General features: G+C 36.3%; 1 protein-coding gene across 5 annotated transcripts in view; it reads right to left on the reverse strand.

Moving 5' to 3' along the window:
- The window catches only part of SNX13 (sorting nexin 13), a 141548-nt gene that overhangs the window by 83335 nt on the left and 39732 nt on the right, over positions 1-18481 (reverse strand). For all 5 annotated transcript variants that reach the window (XM_047694330.1, XM_047694331.1, XM_047694332.1 and 2 more), the window contains one exon: positions 1289-1401. In XM_047694330.1, the coding sequence (XP_047550286.1) occupies positions 1289-1401 (113 nt within the window). The remainder of the gene's footprint in view (positions 1-1288; positions 1402-18481) is intronic.

Below are 18481 nucleotides of genomic sequence, written 5' to 3' on the forward strand. Positions count from 1 at the left end.
TCAATCATCTTTATAGTCAATAAAGATACTCAAAATTCCATTTATCTGATTCCTATGGCTTATTTCTAATTGTTTCAGTATGCAATACTATACCCAATACCTACTTACATACAATACACACCTAATACCATACCATACCTAAGCAATTATAATGAAAGTGTTAAATATAAATTATATGCAGTTTTAGGAATAGTACTTGAGTAGAGCTTGATTTGATTCTCATTTGTCCCACAAATAGTGGGTGCAGTCCTTCTAAAATGGCCACACAGAACTTCCAAACCCTATCATGAAAGAGGTGGGAAGTGGTAAGTACATTGAGAAATCACTCCTTGAGTATCTTACACAGTCTTTCGGGCCACAGTTTTTACATTTGATTCAATTTAGCTAAGTTGTTCTCTAAACCTATAGGTTCAAATAACTCCTCCAAATATTTGGGGCCTCAAAAGATTTTTTAAATAGAATTCAAAGGTATTCATTCCAAAAATAATTACATAAACATATCTTATATATACATACATACATGCACACAAACACATGCATATATATAAATAGTAACAACAAAATACTCAGCTCAGTTAAGGTACTTGGTTTGAGTAAGTAACAATCCTCTAACTCTCTTTCCTATATTTTTCTTAGATATAATTCATATCTGATACCAAATGCTCTGCACAGGAAGTTATACTAAATCATGACTGAAACTTCTCTTGCAAAGGTTTATCAACTCAATGTAAAACATAATCAAATAATGAAGAGGAAAATGGCAAAATCAGGTGTTTGAATTTTCCATAAAAACATGACAGCATTCACTAAGGGAAATAATTAATATTATTGTATGAAGTCTAGACAATGAAACAGTATCTTCTAATTTTTACTAGGTAAAACCTGATGAATCATCTCAATTAAACTTACCAATTATCCTGTTAATATTGTAATAAATAAAAATTTTCAGCCTTAAAAGGTAGCAATGCCAAAAGGAATAAAGAAAAACTTTAAAACCTTTCAAATTATACAAAAAAGTTTTATACAATCAAAAACTGAAAATTTTTTGAAGATGCCTATCCATATTCCTGGTACAAATCACAATCGCCACCAGTTTTATTTTACTGGATATCTTATTTTACTTAACTTTGATAAAAAACAATTTGCAAAAATAGCACTCACAAATAAATTATACTACCATTTCTCATGGTCATTTTTTTCTTACTTATTGAGGTCTCATGGTCATTTGTTTCAATTTCTAACAAGAGTATAACATTTGAATTGTAAGACTGTCATTGAGAATACTTACCCGCCCACAAAGCAGAGGATATAAAAGGCCAAATAAAATATTACAAAGGGTCCAAAGGTTATTAGAGAAAGGACAATGCCAAGGCTTCCCCATCCCCATATGGATAGACTGGTCTGAAATAAAGCAAAGAAAAAAATTTTTTTAAGATATATCCATATACATTAGAAAAGAACCAACAGAACTGTTACATAATTTTACATTTCTCCTTTTAAACATATACGGTTACTGTTTCAGTAATTGTTACATATTTACTTTTGAAAATGTTAACTACAATCTTAGAGATTTATCTCCAAGAAACAATATACAAAATCTATATGCAGAAAGGGATTTAAATACATCAGCAACAATTTTTTAAAAACATAGTGACAATGAAATGCACAGCAAGCGATCATTACACAAATCGTTAAATGATATGCTGGGATAAGAAATGGTTAAAAAAAAGTATTTATAAAAACATTTATGTAGACTACAAAGTTGTACTTGCTTAGAATATTTCATTTTAAAACTAAGTTCCAATATAACTACAGTATAACAAGACGTCTTTTAAAAATTAAAATTTTAAGGTAAGAAATCCACATCTCAATGAAAATTGTTTCTTTTACTCAAATTGTGTGCAGTAATTTGTAAAATAATAATTGCAAACTTCCAACTTTCAATTACTAAAATATACCATGAGCTCAAGAAACATCTCCAAAAATTCTGTCCTTAAAAATACACAAAAAACCCTATTTTGTTTAGAATTATATTGTATTATTTATTTAAAATACTCCTTTTGTTGAAAGCAAACTGGATTTTAGCAATTTAAGTAATTATGAATAAATAAACATATTCAATTCACAAGTTCCTACATCCATTTGCCTTGTACTGTGAGGTCCACAAAGGAAGCATTTGTCCCATTCCTGCCATCAAGGAGCACAGAGAAGAATGTCTTATAGGAATGAAACAATTAGACACAGAACCAAAAGAAAATAATAGAAAGCATTATAAGATGCTAAAGTGAACAAAATTAATGACCACAAAACTATGAAATAGACAATAAGTTCTATGGATTAAGAGAGAAAGGAGAGTTTTATTTATTCACTCATTCTCCAGTCATCAACTGTTTTCTATGTGCTATAAGCTCAAGGTGCTGGGGAAACCACAAGGAAAAAAACATATCCTCATAAGGCTACATTCTAGTAAGGAGAGAAAGATAGGCACACTCTGATAAATTTATGGCCTTCTGTTAAGTTTACATTCCAGGGGAAAAAATAATAAATTTATACAGTTATATCAGATGAGGTAAGTGCTATGGAGAAAAATTAAATATATATGGTTGCTATGTGCATATATATATATATATGACTATATAAGAAACTTTCAACTAGATGACATATGAACAAAAATCTTAGAATTTATTTAAGGAGAATTTATAATAATGAGTCTTCCTACCCCAAGTAATATTTTTCCATTTATTCATACTCTCTTTTATGTCACTCTGGGGAAGCTTTTTAAAATTTCTTCTTTTATTTAAGGCTGGTGCAATTTTTGTTCATTTGTATTTTTATTATCCTTTTTCCTTATCCTGGCCACTTTTTAACCAGAGGACAGAATACCCCGCTGATGAAGTTTCTGCTTTGCCCTCATGATCTCCTCCCTGAATCAGCTGGGGATACTACTTCATCTACAGAAGTGGTCTTTGACTTCTAAGAGCTGAAAGTAAGCAAAGGGATTTAGAATAAAATACAGAGCAGTCCAATCCCTCTGATAATACTTCAGCTGAACACCCATGTACCTAGATCCATATTACAGCCCTGCCAGATGCCCAACTATGGAAAGCAGATGCTATTTCTCAAGATTCCCTCAAAACCTTATCCAGTGATTTCCTTGCAAAGAGTTCTCATAAACTGTCAGGGAAAGTGAAACCAGACTATGACCCAGATATCTTATTCAAACTACTTTCTTGAATGAGGTCTGACCTAATATTTGCAATATTATTCTTTCTCTACAAAGTTAGATTTATGCTTGCTAGCCAGTTTTTCAAAGCTAAACAACGCAGATATATTTAGATACATTAAGAGGTCTTAAAAATGAAACCAAGCAGCTACCACTGTACATAAAGGAAGGGAGCATAATAAATGTAATACTACTTCTCCTGTTTGAATCATACCTCTCACAATTTTCAGAGAAGAATCACAATTAGTTAATATAGGGAAGATTATTAAATGCAGCAGTTAGTTAACATGGGGAGAGGCTCAAATGTCTAAAATGCAAGTTTTCACAATCTTATTGACTCTCATTTGAAAATGGTAGCAAAAATGACCAAAACATAAATTTTTATTCATTCATTCAATAAATACTTGTCAATACCTACTACAATGTGCCAGGTACTAATGATTTAATGTGAACAAAACAGACATTACTGTCTATTAAAAAAAAATCTACAAAAGATCCTTTAATTTTGAGAGCAACTTTTATTTTCTATAGACTAATAAAATTACACAGATTCAATTAAGTAAGGGGTTCATTTGTTTGCAGTTAATTTTTTACAATAGTTTACTTCAAATTTTAAACTGTTCATTGAAATACAAGAATAGTGAATTGTACAAAACTAGAAAGTTTCATAGTATTTACAGACACACACACACACACACATACAAAATTGGCTTATTATAAGGTGAAATTAAAGAATACAATTGAACTTAAAACCATATAAAAATTGAGTTCTAATTATTTCCTAAGATAATACAAGATGATAAAATTCAGGATCCTTTGGGACCATATCAGAAACTTTCTACAAATTCAAACAAGTATTATTTACCTCAAGAGGTGACCTAACACAGAAGCCAAAAAATAGAAATAAATCTCTATTACAGTGATTTACATTAAAATAATACTTGATATATTACCATTTTCTTCTCTAAATATAATAATCAGTGATAAATACCCTATCTGATTCCCTAGAACCACTGACTCACCAATGGGAACTGGAAGAAAGCTTCAAGATCATCTACTCCAGTACTTCTCAAACTTCAAGGATCTTTTTTTTTTTCCTTTTTTTATTAATTTTTTTTTTAAAACAAATAATATATTTTTATCCCCAGGGGTCCAGGTCTGTGAAACGCCAGGTTTACACACTTCACAGCACTCACCATAGCACATACCCTCCCTAATGTCCATAACCCCACCCTCCCTCTCGCAATCCCCCTCCCCCCATCAACCCGCAGTTTGTTTTGTGAGATTAAGAGTCACTTATGGTTTGTCTCCCTCCCAATCCCATCTTGTTTCATTTACTCTTCTCCTACCCCCTTAACCCCACATGTTGCATCTCCTCTCCCTCATATCAGGGAGATCATAGGATAGTTGTCTTTCTCCGATTGACTTATTTCGCTAAGCATGATGATACCCTCTAGTTCCATCCACCTCGTCGCAAATGGCAAAATTTCATTTCTTTTGATGGCTGCATAGTATTCCATTGTGTATATATACCACCTCTTCTTTATCCATTTGTCTGTTGATGGACATCTAGGTTCTTTCCATAGTTTGGCTATTGTAGACATTGCTGCTATAAACATTCGGGTGCACGTGCCCCTTCGGATCACTACGTTTGTATCTTTAGGGTAAATACCCAGCAGTGCAATTGCTGGGTCATAGGGTAGTTCTATTTTCAACATTTTGAGGAACCTCCATGCTGTTTTCCAGAGTGGTTGCACCAGCTTGCATTCCCACCAACAGTGCAGGAGGGTTCCCCTTTCTCTGCATCCTCGCCAGCATTTGTCATTTCCTGACTTGTTCATTTTAGCCATTCTGACTGGTGTGAGGTGATATCTCATGGTGGTTTTGATTTGTACTTCACTGATGCCAAGTGATATGGAGCACTTTTTCATGTGTCTGTTGGCCATCTGGATGTCTTCTTTGCAGAAATGTCTGTTCATGTCCTCTGCCCATTTCTTGATTGGATTATTTGTTCTTTGGGTGTTGAGTTTGCTAAGTTCTTTATAGATTTTGGACACTAGCCCTTTATCTGATATGTCGTCTGCAAATATCTTCTCCCATTCTGTCAGTTGTCTTTTGGTTTTGTTAACTGTTTCCTTTGCTGTGCAAAAGCTTTTGATCTTGATAAAATCCCAAAAGTTCATTTTTGCCCTTGCTTCCCTTGCCTTTGGTGATGTTCCTAGGAAGATGTTGCTGGGGCTGAGGTCAAAGAGGTTGCTGCCTGTATTCTCCTCAAGGATTTTGATGGATTCCTTTCTCACATTGAGGTCCTTCATCCATTTTGAGTCTATTTTCGTGTGTGGTGTAAGGAAATGGTCCAATTTCATTTTTCTGCATGTGGCTGTCCAATTTTCCCAACACCATTTGTTGAAGAGGCTGTCTTTTTTCCATTGTACATTCTTTCCTGCTTTGTCGAAGATTGGTTGACCATAGAGTTGAGGGTCTATTTCTGGGCTCTCTATTCTGTTCCATTGATCTGTGTCTGTTTTTGTGCCAGTACCATGCTGTCTTGATGATGACAGCTTTGTAATAGAGCTTGAAGTCCGGGATTGTGATGTCACCGACTTTGGCTTTCTTTTTCAATATTCCTTTGGCTTTTCGTGGTCTTTTCTGGTTCCATATAAATTTTAGGATTATTTGTTCCATTTCTTTGAAAAAAAATGGATGGTACTTTGATAGGAATTGCATTAAATGTGTAGATTGCTTTAGGTAGCATAGACATTTTCACAATATTTATTCTTCCAATCCAGGAGCATGGAACATTTTTCCCTTTCTTTGTGTCTTCCTCAATTTCTTTCATGAGTACTTTATAGTTTTCTGAGTATAGATTCTTAGCCTCTTTGGTTAGGTTTATTCCCAGGTATCTTATAGTTTTGGGTGCAATTGTAAATGGGAGGGACTCCTTAATTTCTCTTTCTTCTGTCTTGTTGGTGTAGAGAAATGCAACTGATTTCTGTGCATTGATTTTATATCCTGACACTTTACTGAACTCCTGTACAATTTCAAGCAGTTTTGGAGTGGAGTCTTTTGGGTTTTCTACATATAGTATCATATCATCTGCGAAGAGTGATAGTTTGACTTCTTCTTTGCCGATATGGATGCCTTTAATTTCTTTTTGTTGTCTGATTGCTGAGGCTAGGACTTCTAGTACTATGTTGAATAGCAGTGGTGATAATGGACATCCCTGCCGTGTTCCTGACCTTAGCGGAAAAGCTTTCAGTTTTTTTCCATTGAGAATGATATTTGCGGTGGATTTTTCATAGATGGCTTTGATAATATTGAGGTATGTGCCCTCTATCCCTACACTTTGAAGAGTTTTGATCAGGAAGGGATGCTGTACTTTATCAAATGCTTTTTCAGCATCTATTGAGAGTATCATATGGTTCTTGTTCTTTCTTTTATTAATGTGTTGTATCACACTGATTGATTTGAGGATGTTGAACCAACCTTGCAGCCCTGGAATAAATCCCACTTGGTCATGGTGAATAATCCTTTTAATGTACTGTTGAATCCTACTGGCTACTATTTTGGTGAGAATTTTTGCATCTGTGTTCATCAAGGATATTGGTCTGTAGTTCTCTTTTTTGATGGGATCCTTGTCTGGTTTTGGGATCAAGGTGATGCTGGCCTCATAAAATGAGTTTGGAAGGGGCACCTGGGTGGCTTAGTGGGTTAAGCCGCTGCCTTTGGCTCAGTCATGATCTCAGGGTCCTGGGATCGAGTCCCACATCGGGCTCTCTGCTCAGCAAGAAACCTGCTTCCCTCTCTCTCTCTCTCTGCCTGCCTCTCCGTCTACTTGTGATCTCTCTCTGTCAAATAAATAAATAAAATATTTAAAAAAAAAAAAAATGAGTTTGGAAGTTTTCCTTCCATTTCTATTTTTTGGAACAGTTTCAGGAGAATAGGAATTAGTTCTTTAAATGTTTGGTAGAATTCCCCCGGGAAGCCGTCTGGCCCTGGGCTTTTGTTTGTTTGGAGATTTTTGATGACTGTTTCAATCTCCTTACTGGTTATGGGTCTGTTCGGGCTTTCTATTTCTTCCTGGCTCAGTTGTGGTAGTTTATATGTCTCTAGGAATGCATCCATTTCTTCCAGATTGTCAAATTTGTTGGCGTAGAGTTGCTCATAGTATGTTCTTATAATTGTCTGTATTTCTTTGGTGTTCGTTGTGATCTCTCCTCTTTCATTCATGATTTTATTTGTTTGGGTCCTTTCTCTTTTCTTTTTGATAAGTCTGGCCAGGGGTTTATCGATCTTATTAATTCTTTCAAAGAACCAGCTCCTAGTTTCATTGATTTGTTCTATTGTTTTTTTGGTTTCTATTTCATTGATTTCTGCTCTGGTCTTTATGATTTCTCTTCTCCTGCTGGGTTTAGGGTTTCTTTCTTGTTCTTTCTCCAGCTCCTTTAGGTGTAGGGTTAGGTTGTGTACTTGAGACCTTTCTTGTTTCTGAGAAAGGCTTGTACCGCTATATATTTTCCTCTCAGGACTGCCTTTGTTGTGTCCCACAGATTTTGAACCGTTGTGTTTTCATTATCATTTGTTTCCATGAATTTTTTCAATTCTTCTTTAATTTCCTGGTTGACCCATTCATTCTTTAGAAGGATGCTGTTTAGTCTCCATGTATTTGGGTTCTTTCCAAATTTCCTCTTGTGACTGAGTTCTAGCTTCAGAGCATTGTGGTCTGAAAATATGCAGGGAATGATCCCAATCTTTTGATACTGGTTGAGACCTGATTTAGGACCCAGGATGTGATCTATTCTGGAGAATGTTCCATGTGCACTAGAGAAGAATGTGTATTCTGTTGCTTTGGGATGAAATGTTCTGAATATATCTGTGATGTCCATCTGGTCCAGTGTGTCATTTAAGGCCTTTATTTCCTTGTTGATCTTTTGCTTGGATGATCTGTCCATTTCAGTGAGGGGAGTGTTAAAGTCCCCTCCTATTATTGTATTATTGTTGATGTGTTTCTTTGATTTTGTTATTAATTGGTTTATATAGTTGGCTGCTCCCACGTTAGGGGCATAGATTTTTAAAATTGTTAGATCTTCTTGTTGGACAGATCCTTTGAGTATGAAATAGTGTCCTTCCTCATCTCTTATTATAGTCTTTGGCTTAAAATCTAATTGATCTAAGGATTGCCACTCTTGCTCTCTTCTGATGTCCATTAGCATGGTAAATTCTTTTCCACCCCCTCACTTTAAATCTGGAGGTGTCTTTGGGTTTAAAATGAGTTTCTTGTAGGCAACAGATAGATGGGTTTTGTTTTTTTATCCATTCTGATACCCTGTGTCTTTTGATTGAGGCATTTAACCCATTAACATTCAGGGTAAGTATTGAGAGAGATGAATTTAGTGCCATTGTATTGCCTATAAGGTGACTGTTATTGTATATTGTCTCTGTTCCTTTCTGATCTACTACTTTTAGGGTCTCTCTTTGCTTAGAGGACCCCTTTCAATATTTCCTGTAGAGCTGGTTTGGTGTTTGCAAATTCTTTCAGTTTTTGTTTGTCCTGGAAGCTTTTAATCTCTCCCTTCTATTTTCAATGATAGCCTAGCTGGATATAATATTCTTGGCTGCATGTTTTTCTCGTTTAGTGCTCTAAATATATCATGCCAGTTCTTTCTGGCCTGCCAGGTCTCTGTGGATAAGTCTGCTGCCAATCTAATATTTTTACCATTGTGTTACAGACTTCTTTTCCCGGGCTGCTTTCAGGATTTTCTCTTTGTCACTAAGACTTGTCAATTTTACTATTAGGTGATGGGGTGTGGACCTATTCTTATTGATTTTGAGGGGGGGGTTCTCTGAACCCCCTGGATTTTGTTGCTTGTTCCCTTTGCCATATTGGGAAAATTCTCTCCAATAATTCTCTCCAATATACCTTCTGCTCCCCTCTCTCTTTCTTATTCTTCTGGAATCCCAATTATTCTAATGTTGTTTCGTCTTATGGTGTCACTTATCTCTTGAATTCTCCCCTCGTGGTCCAGTAGCTGTTTGTCCCTCTTTTGCTCAGCTTCTTTATTCTCTGTCATTTGGTCTTCTATATCACTAATTCTTTCTTCTGCCTCATTTATCCTAGCAGTGAGAGCCTCCATTTTTTATTGCACCTCATTAATAGCTTTTTTTATTTCAGCTTGGTTAGATTTTAGTTCTTTTATTTCACCAGAAAGGGCTTTTATATCTCCCGAGAGGGTTTCTCTAATATCTTCCATGCCTTTTTCGAGCCTGGCCAGAACTTTGAGAATCGTCATTCTGAACTGTAGATCTGTCATATTACCAATGTCTGTAGTGATTAGGTCCATAGCCTTCGGTACTGCCTCTTGTTCTTTTTTTTTGTGGTGAATTTTTCCGCCTTGTCATTTTGTTCAGATAAGAGTATATAAAGGAGCAAGTAAAATACTAAGAGGGTGGCAACAACCCCAGGAAAATATGCTTTAACCAAATCAGAAGAGACCCCAAATCATGAGGGGGGAGAAAGGGGATAAAAAGAGGTTCAGAAAGAAAAAAGAAACAATAAAAAAAGAAAACGAATAAAGACAAAATATAAAAAAGAAAAAATATATATATATTAGTTAAACTAGTTAAAAAACGTTAAAAAAAAGAAAAGGGTAAAAGTTAAAAAAAAATTGGCAGAAGAAGAGAAAAAAAAATTGAAAAAGAAAAAAAAAATTAACTGCAAGGCTAAAGATTCATGGGGAGAAAGCCATGAGTTCCGTGCTTTGCTTTCTCCTCCTCTGGAATTCAGGTGCTCTCCTTGGTATTGAAACTGCACTCCTTGGTAGGTGAACTTGGTCCTGGCTGGATTTCTTGTTGATCTTCTGGGGGAGGGGCCTGTTGTAGTCATTCTCAAGTGTCTTTGCCCCCGGTGGAGTTGCACCACCCTTACCAGGGGCCGGGCTGAGTAATCCACTCGGGTTTGCTTTCGGGAGCTTTTGTTCCCTGAGCGCTTTCCATAGAGTTCCGGAGGACGGGAATGAAGATGGTGGCCTCCCGGTCTCCGGCCCGGAGGAGCCGTGAGCCCGGGGCCCCACTCCTCAGTGCGCCCTCAGAGAACAGCGCCCAATTACTCCCATCACCCTGGCCTCCGGCCGCGCTCCGAGCTGACCGAGCCTGCGACCAGTTCAAGGTAACCCCGAGCTGAGAGTCACTCCTCGGCTCTGTCTCTGTAGCCGGCTTCCCTGTTCTAATACCTGTAAGCTCTGCGACACTCAGACACCCCCCAATCCTCCTGTGACCCTGTGGGACCTGAGGGCACGCTGACCCCGCGTGGGCTTCACCCCAGTTAAGCCTCTGGAGTGATGTCCCTCAGCGGAACAGACTTTTAAAAGTCCTGATTTTGTGCTCTGTTGCTCCGCCGCTCGCTGGGAGCCGGCCCCTCCCCCCGCGGTCTATCTTCCCATCGCTTTGGATTCACTTCTCTGCCAGTCCTACCTTTCAGAAAGTGGTTGATTTTCTGTTTCTAGAATTGCTGTTCTTCTTCTCTTCAATCTCCCATTGTATTTGTAGGTGTTTGCAATCTTTAGATAAACTATCTAGCTGATCTCCTGCTACTTCTCCGCCATCTTGACTCCTCCCTCAACTTCAAGGATCTTAAATGCAGACTCTTAAAAACCAGACTCTTAAAAAACTCTTAAGATGCTGATCCATTATGTCTGAGATTCTTTCATTTCCAACAAGTTATCAGAACTGTTCAGAACTTAAAACAACTATATGTTTATAATTCTCCTTAATCTCCAGGTCCACAAAACCTTATTCACAAACTCCAAAACCTAAAAAGTTTTGAGAACCAAATCTGTACAAAACATTCTACAAACTCCACTTATTTCCCTGAACAACTTATTTAAGTAATCAAGAAGTTAGGACAGCATAGTGCCCAAACAATATGGACTCTGGAGTTAGACTGAGTACAAATCTTACCTTTACTCTTTATTAGATGGATAACCACTACACACCTTCATTTCCTCACCTATTTCATTTGTGTGTTGTGGGGAGTAAATAAATGCAATGTCTAGTGGTCACTCTCACTCTCATTCTTAGTCTAGTAACAGAAAAACTAAGACACAGAGAAGCTTAAAAAAAAAAAACTGCCTGAGGTTATGCAAGCTAGTAAGATAAGAATGGGATTTGATCCTAGGCAAATTCCAACTCCTTATTAAACCTTAGAATTTGTCACTGACAACAACCTGAAGTTAAATCACATTAAGAAAAAAAAAAAAGCTAAAATCATTTTAAAATCAAATATTCAGTTTTTCAATATGTTTCAGAAAATGACTTGTAATGAATGTAATAAATCCCTGGCATGAATATGAAGTATGTAATTTTTATTATTAGATAATCAATTTAACCATCGTATACCCTATATAATCAATGGAAAGAATTTCACTTTCAAAGGGTATCAATTTATTAGGATATCCTGACACCTATATGTGTCAGTTTGGCCTTGAGCATAGGGACACAGAGAAATAAAAAATGATCCCTGCTGCCAAGATGCTTAAGAACCAAAAAAGGATAATACAAAGGATCATATATACCTCCTGATAAAAGAAACCAAGTGGAAATAATTTACCTTGTAATAATATACTAACCAGAGAAATGAAATGGAGGGAATGGAAAGACAAGGGAGGGGAAAAAAGGAGAGGACAGGGAAAAGGGAAACTGCAAGACAAGGAAAAGGTCTAGGAAAAGTGAAAAAGGAAAGGACCCTAATTTGAAATGTTCCTCCACCCCACACCTTGTGGATTTAGGCAGAGTTATACCTTCCTTCCAGTACAACTCACATCAAATTCCCACCCAAAAACAAACAAAAAAAAAGAAACCCAAAAAACTGGACCTTGTTCTTCCATGAGACTGATGGACCAAAAAAAACGTTCTTTTGGCTGTCTCAACATATGCCGACAGCAACCCACATCCATTACTTCCTTTATGGGGAGGAGGAGACAGAGCAGCAGCCACACAGGGATCATCTGTACATTTGCTGGGGCAACTTGTCCCAAATCCCTCTTTTCATACTCTAAGGACAAGGGAATAAAGATCCTCTTCTACTCACTCCTATTTAAGATACCTAGCATGTTCTTATGAGGATGATGAAAGACTAGTGTGATAGGGAGTTTTCAATTCAGTTCTTGAGCCAGGAAAGATAAGAGAGCCTGTGGAAAGGGTAGATACCCCAGTCAATGACCCTGGTTTCCAAGATGGCTAACCGCCCAGCTGGCAAAAATAACAGCCACTAGATACCTAAAGAGTCTCTCCTACCTCTCCCAACTGGGGGTGTATATTTTTAGTTCTTTGATAATAAACCCTCTTTACAAAAGAAGTATTGTTCAACTGTCATATATTTTGAAGAATGAATTATGTACACATATAGAGATGACCACCTGTACAAACCCTTCCCTTTTTATTAGAGCAGTAGTTATAAAAGGTCACAGACTACTACAGAAGTACACACAATTAGAACTCTTAGCATCTAATGACAAATATAAGCTACAATAAATTAGTGTTTTTCAAACTAGATTCTATCATTTGCAAAATACCTATACCCAGTTTGAAAACAATAGCAGGAACATTTCATAATTTGTATTTATTTATTCAGGATACAAACTAACCTAGGCTGCCAATCTCTTTCTTATTCCCACAGCCCGTACACTGGGAATCACTGAATTGGGGCTTGAAGGAACTACTACTGTACTGGGGGGGGGGGGAGATGGTATTTATTCAACATTTTCTCTTATACAGGAAAAATCATAAAAGTATCTAAAACGTGGATGGGATAGTATAGCAAAGAACAGTCCTGACAGGCTTCCAATAAATACACAAAACCTCAAATCGAAAAACTGCTTTACCAAGGTTTCCTGAATTTCTAATAAAAGGTCTAGTAGATACACAAGGCTGATTAAATTAACCAAAAGAGCTTTTCAGAGACAACATATTTCTAGCTATACAAATTGTTTTGGAGTCTACATATATAATAAATAACTCAATAAATTAAAGATATCTTTTAAATAATAAATAAGCCTCCACTCTCCATCAAAAAGAAAGAAAATAGATTCTTTTCCTAATGTTCCCATTTGAAATGGGAAAATCTATTTTTGTTTATGAATGAGACTGATATATAAGAAATGAAAGTCTATCTTTGTTTATGAATGATACTGATATATATGTATATCTTTATGAATGAAACTGATATATATGTGTGTATATACATATACATATGACACATATGTAAATATTTGTTTGTATATATATATGACACACAAAAAGGAAAAATATTCCCTTAAAAATAACTGATTAAAGCAAAAATTTTAAAGCTACCAAAGAGTAACACAGTTAAATTTCTAATTACATGCTATTAGAATCCATCGAGATATCGGAACAGAAAATACCAATCTTGCGTATTTTAAAAATTATATTTTTTGTATCAACATATTTACCCGTAATTATTTTTAAAATTTAATTACATACTAATAAAAGTATATATAGCTATCATTCAGCTAAGAAAGGGACAGAATTATAAATATGCACACATTTACTTATTTTTTTTTACTGTAAGGATATAGGAAAGCTTTTTTTAAATATTTTATTTATTTGACAGAGAGAGAGAGAGACAGCGAGAGAGGGAACACAAGCAGGAGGCATGGGAGAGGGAGAAGCAGGCTTCCAGCTGAGCAGGGAGCCCAGTGCAGGGCTGGATCCCAGGACTCTGGGATCACCACCTAATACGAAGGCAGACACCCAACCACTGAGCCATCCAGGCGCCCCTAGGGAAACTTTTTTAAACTGATCAATGAGGAATGAAGAAAATGGGGATAGAGGAGACAGGGATAAGAATTAGACATCTGAAAACACCTTGCTGTGTAGATCTGATTTTGTGACAGTATAAATATTTTACATATTAAAAGAATTTAAGGGGCACCTGGGTGGCTCAGTTGGTTGGGCCACTGCCTTCAGCTCAGGTCTTGATCCCAGAGTCCCCGGATTGAGTCCCACATCAGGCTCCTACCTAGCTCTGCAGGGAGTCTGCTTCTCCCTCTGACCTTCTCCCCTCTCATGCTCTCTCTCAAATACATACATAAGATCTTAAAAAAAAAAGAAGAAGAAGAAGAAGAAGAATTTAAAAAGCATTCTCTAAAAATGAAAAGCAAAGTAAAACAAATCTAACTATATACTAAGAATGTGGAATAACCACACAAAGAAACTATTTTAAGTCATTTTAAAATATAGTAATTTAACTGTGGCTCATTAGTGGTATATATTCTAAAAACAATCACAACAAAAAATAATATTACTTCTGTAAAAAATAATGTTGACAGTTCCACTGAAGTGAACCAGGGCTATTGGAGCAATGGCTGATTTCAAGGAAATGAGTTTAAAAATGGGCCTGCAGCAACCTGACATACCAGAAAGCTACTGAAGGCTACTGAGGATAAGTCAAAAGGACTCAGCAAACAACCTGAAAAGGATTCAACTGTCTAAAGATGGAATCACTAAAAATAATAACTACAGTGGACTGGAGCATTTCAAATACTTGAATTCATGAAATCATGAAGACTTTTTTTCTTTTTTAATCACCTTTAAAGGGTGCAACTGTGTTTGAAGAGTGGTAGAGAATTAAGCATTTATCAGGGTAATCGGAAAGTTTATGAAAATTAAGTCTCTCTTTATGGAAATATTCCATATAATAAAGAAGAAATGATAGAACTAGAATAGTACCATATTGCAATCCTTATGTCAGAGAAACACTAAAGGGCAAAAAATACCCAGTTCCTTCAACAAATGAAAGGCCAGGGAAAAACAGAGTAAGAAAAGGGGGACAAGGGAGGGAGAAAGAGGTTTTGGGAAAAATTACAGGTTACAGCTACAATATGTAGAGCTTATCCTACTTAATTTTCACAGAAATGCAGTAGGAAAGGAGAAAGAAGAGGGATGAAAAGAGAAAGAAGGAAAAGGAGACAAACTGGTAGTTTTGTAAAAATTACTTATTTATTTATTTTTCTGAGAGAGCAGGCACAAGTGGGAGGAGGGGCAGAGGGAGAGGGGGAAGAGGAGCAGAGGGCACTCCCCACTGAGCAAGGAACCCGATTCGGGGCTCCATCCCAGGACCCTGGTATCATGATCCAAGCCTAAGGCAGAAGCTTAACCGACTGAGCTACGACTGAGCTATGCAGGTGCCCCAAATTGGTAGTTCTTAGTATTTTCTGGATACTTAATGACATTAAGTTATTGCTTATTTTTTTGCGGTAAAATAATATTATGATTATGTTTTAACAAAGAGAATCTTTATGTTTTACAGACACATAATGAATTATTTACAGATTAAATCATGTATCTAGAATATACTTCAAAAATAATTCTGCAAGTAGAGAGTGGGGGAAAAGTAAAAAAGGATGTAGATGAAATACAAGTGGCCATGAGCTGATATATGTCTAAGCTGTGCATGAGGAGAGGAAATTCATTATATTAATCTTTCTACTTTTAATGTTTGAAATGCTTTAAAAAACTGTTTAAATATATGTAATAGTCGGGACACCTGGGTGGCTTAGTTGGTTAAGCGTCTGCCTTAGGCTTGGGTCATAATCCCAGGGTCCTGGGATGGGGAACCTCATCAGGATCCCTGCTCAGAAGAGTCTGCTTCTCCCTCTGCCTGCCACTCCCCATTAGTGCTCACACACTCTCACTCTCTCTGACAAATAAACAAATAAAATCTTAAAAAAAAAAAAAGCAACCAAGAGACAGGTTAAGTAAGTAATGAGTTCTAATATCTTACTTTGTGTGTGGTTATATGCACATTTTATGTAAGAACTACTGTTCTTCAAAATAATTATTTTGGGGGGTTTCATATGATTCTATAACTATTAAATAGCTATGTATTGGGTCTTAATTACACAAAAATGAGTCAGTTTCTGCCCTCAACATGTTCACAAACTAAAGAAGTAAAATTACATGTAATGATACATAAAAATGTCATAAGTGTCACAAAAAAAGATTTAAAAGATTTACAAAATGTTTAGGAATGCATAAAAGATAAAGCCTCCAGAGCTTATAAACATATTCAAACTCCTTTGAAAGTGTCTTCCATAACCAATTGTGCAGTTAAGGAAATCAATCTCTTTTCTTTACAGTTACTTACTTTTTTCCATCAAAATGGTACTCTCCAAAACTGATTATAAACTTTACGTACTAAAGTCCTGGTAATTTCCAATAATAAAAACTCCAAGTGAACAAAGATTCACAAATGCTAAGACTATTCAAGAGTGCGCCACAGAGAAAGTACTGTTTGATTTAAAAGTAGGACAGAGAATATCTTTTGTTTACTGAACTTAAGCCCAATGCTCAAGGCTATTTATATTTTTATATCTAAATATATTTAAAGATTCCACTTATAAATGGCCAAGTAAGCTGTGAGGGATAAATGCATTATTTAAGAATTTTCAGGGCGCCTGGGTGGCTCAGTTAGTTGAGTGACTGCCTTCAGCTCAGGTTATGGCCCTGGAGTCCTGGGATGGAGTCCCACATTGGGCTGCCTGCTCGGCGGGGAGTCTGTTTCTCCCACTGACCTCTCTCCTCTCATGCTCTCTCTTTCTCTCAAATAAATAAATAAAATCTTAAAAAAAAAAAAGATTTAAAAATTAAAAAAAAAAAAAAAGAATTTCCAAAAAAACTACATGTTATCAAAGACATTCTTTTCAACAAATGGTACTGGAAAAAAAAAACAAACATCCACATGCAAAAAAAGTGAATCTAAGACAACAGATCTCCAACTGTCCTAAGAATTAATTCAAAATAGATTACAGACGAAAATAAAAGGCAAAACTTTAATACTCCATAAAGATAACACACAGGAGACAAACTATAAGACCTTGAGTAGAGTGATGCCTTTTTAGATACAACACCACCACTACAGAGTAAGAGAAGGGTGAGTGAGGAAGGGAGAAGAAGGGTCCTGGGAAAGCTCTACTAATTTATTAAAAAAAAAAAAAAAAAAAAAAAAAAGCTACTGGGGTGCCTGGGTGGCTCAACTGGTTAAGCATCCGACTCTTGATTTTGGCTCAGCTCATGATCTCAGGGTTGTGAGATGGAGCCCTGCATTGGGCCATCCATTAAATAACTAATTGAGTTATTTAAGTGGCACTTCATTAAAATTAAAAACTCTTACTCAAAGAAAGACATTATCACAATAAGTAAAAGATCAGCCACAGACTAGGAGAAAATAATTGCACAAGACACATCTGATAAAGGAGTTATCCAAGATATTCAAAGAACTCTTGAAACTCAAAGGTAAGAAAACAAACAATCCTAATGTAAAGATTTTAACAGACACCTCACCGAAGAAGATATACTGAGAGCAAATAAGTCTAGGAGAAGATATTCCACATGTCATTAGGGAGATGTAAATGAAAACCACAATGAGGGCACCTGGGTGGCTCAGTCGGTTAAGCAACTACCTTCAGGGGCACCTGGGTGGCTCAGTGGGTTAAAGTCTCTGCCTTCGGCTGAGGTCATGACCCCAGGTTCGAGCCTGCTTCCCCCTCTCTCTGCCTGCCTCTCTGCCAACTTGTGATCTCTGTTTGTCAAATAAATAAATTAAATCTTTAAAAAAAAAAAAAAGGCAACTGCCTTCAGCTCAGGTCATAATCCCAGAGTCTTGGGATCGAGTCCTACGTTGGGCTCCCAGCTCCATGGAGAGTCTGCTTCTCCCTCTGATCTTCTCCCCTCTCATGCTCTCTCTCACTCTCTCTCAAATAAATAAAGAAAATCTTTAAAAAAAAAAAATCCACAAATGAGATACCACTACACATCTATTAGAACGGCCAATATCCAGAATACTGACAAGGATGTGGAACAACAGGAATTCTCATACAGTGCTGGTGGAAATAAATAAAATGGCATTTTGGAAGTCAATTTTATAATTTCTTTTAAAACTAAATATACTCTTATCATATGATCCAGTAATCACTCTCTTTAACATTTACCCAAAGGGACTGAAAACACCTCCACACAAAAACCAACACATAGATGTTTATAGGAGTTTATTCAAAACTGCCTAAACTTAGAGGCAACTAAGATGGCCTAAAGTAGGTGAGTGTATAAATAAACTATGGTACATCCAGACAATGGATTATTATTCAGCACTAAAAAGAAATGAGCTATCTAGCCATGAAAAGACATGGAGAACCCATCATGTGTCAATATAAGTTCAGCCTCGACAAAAAAACATCTACCATT

This window comes from Lutra lutra, chromosome 11, assembly GCF_902655055.1.
Source record: "Lutra lutra chromosome 11, mLutLut1.2, whole genome shotgun sequence".
NCBI classification, from domain to species: Eukaryota; Metazoa; Chordata; class Mammalia; order Carnivora; family Mustelidae; genus Lutra; species Lutra lutra.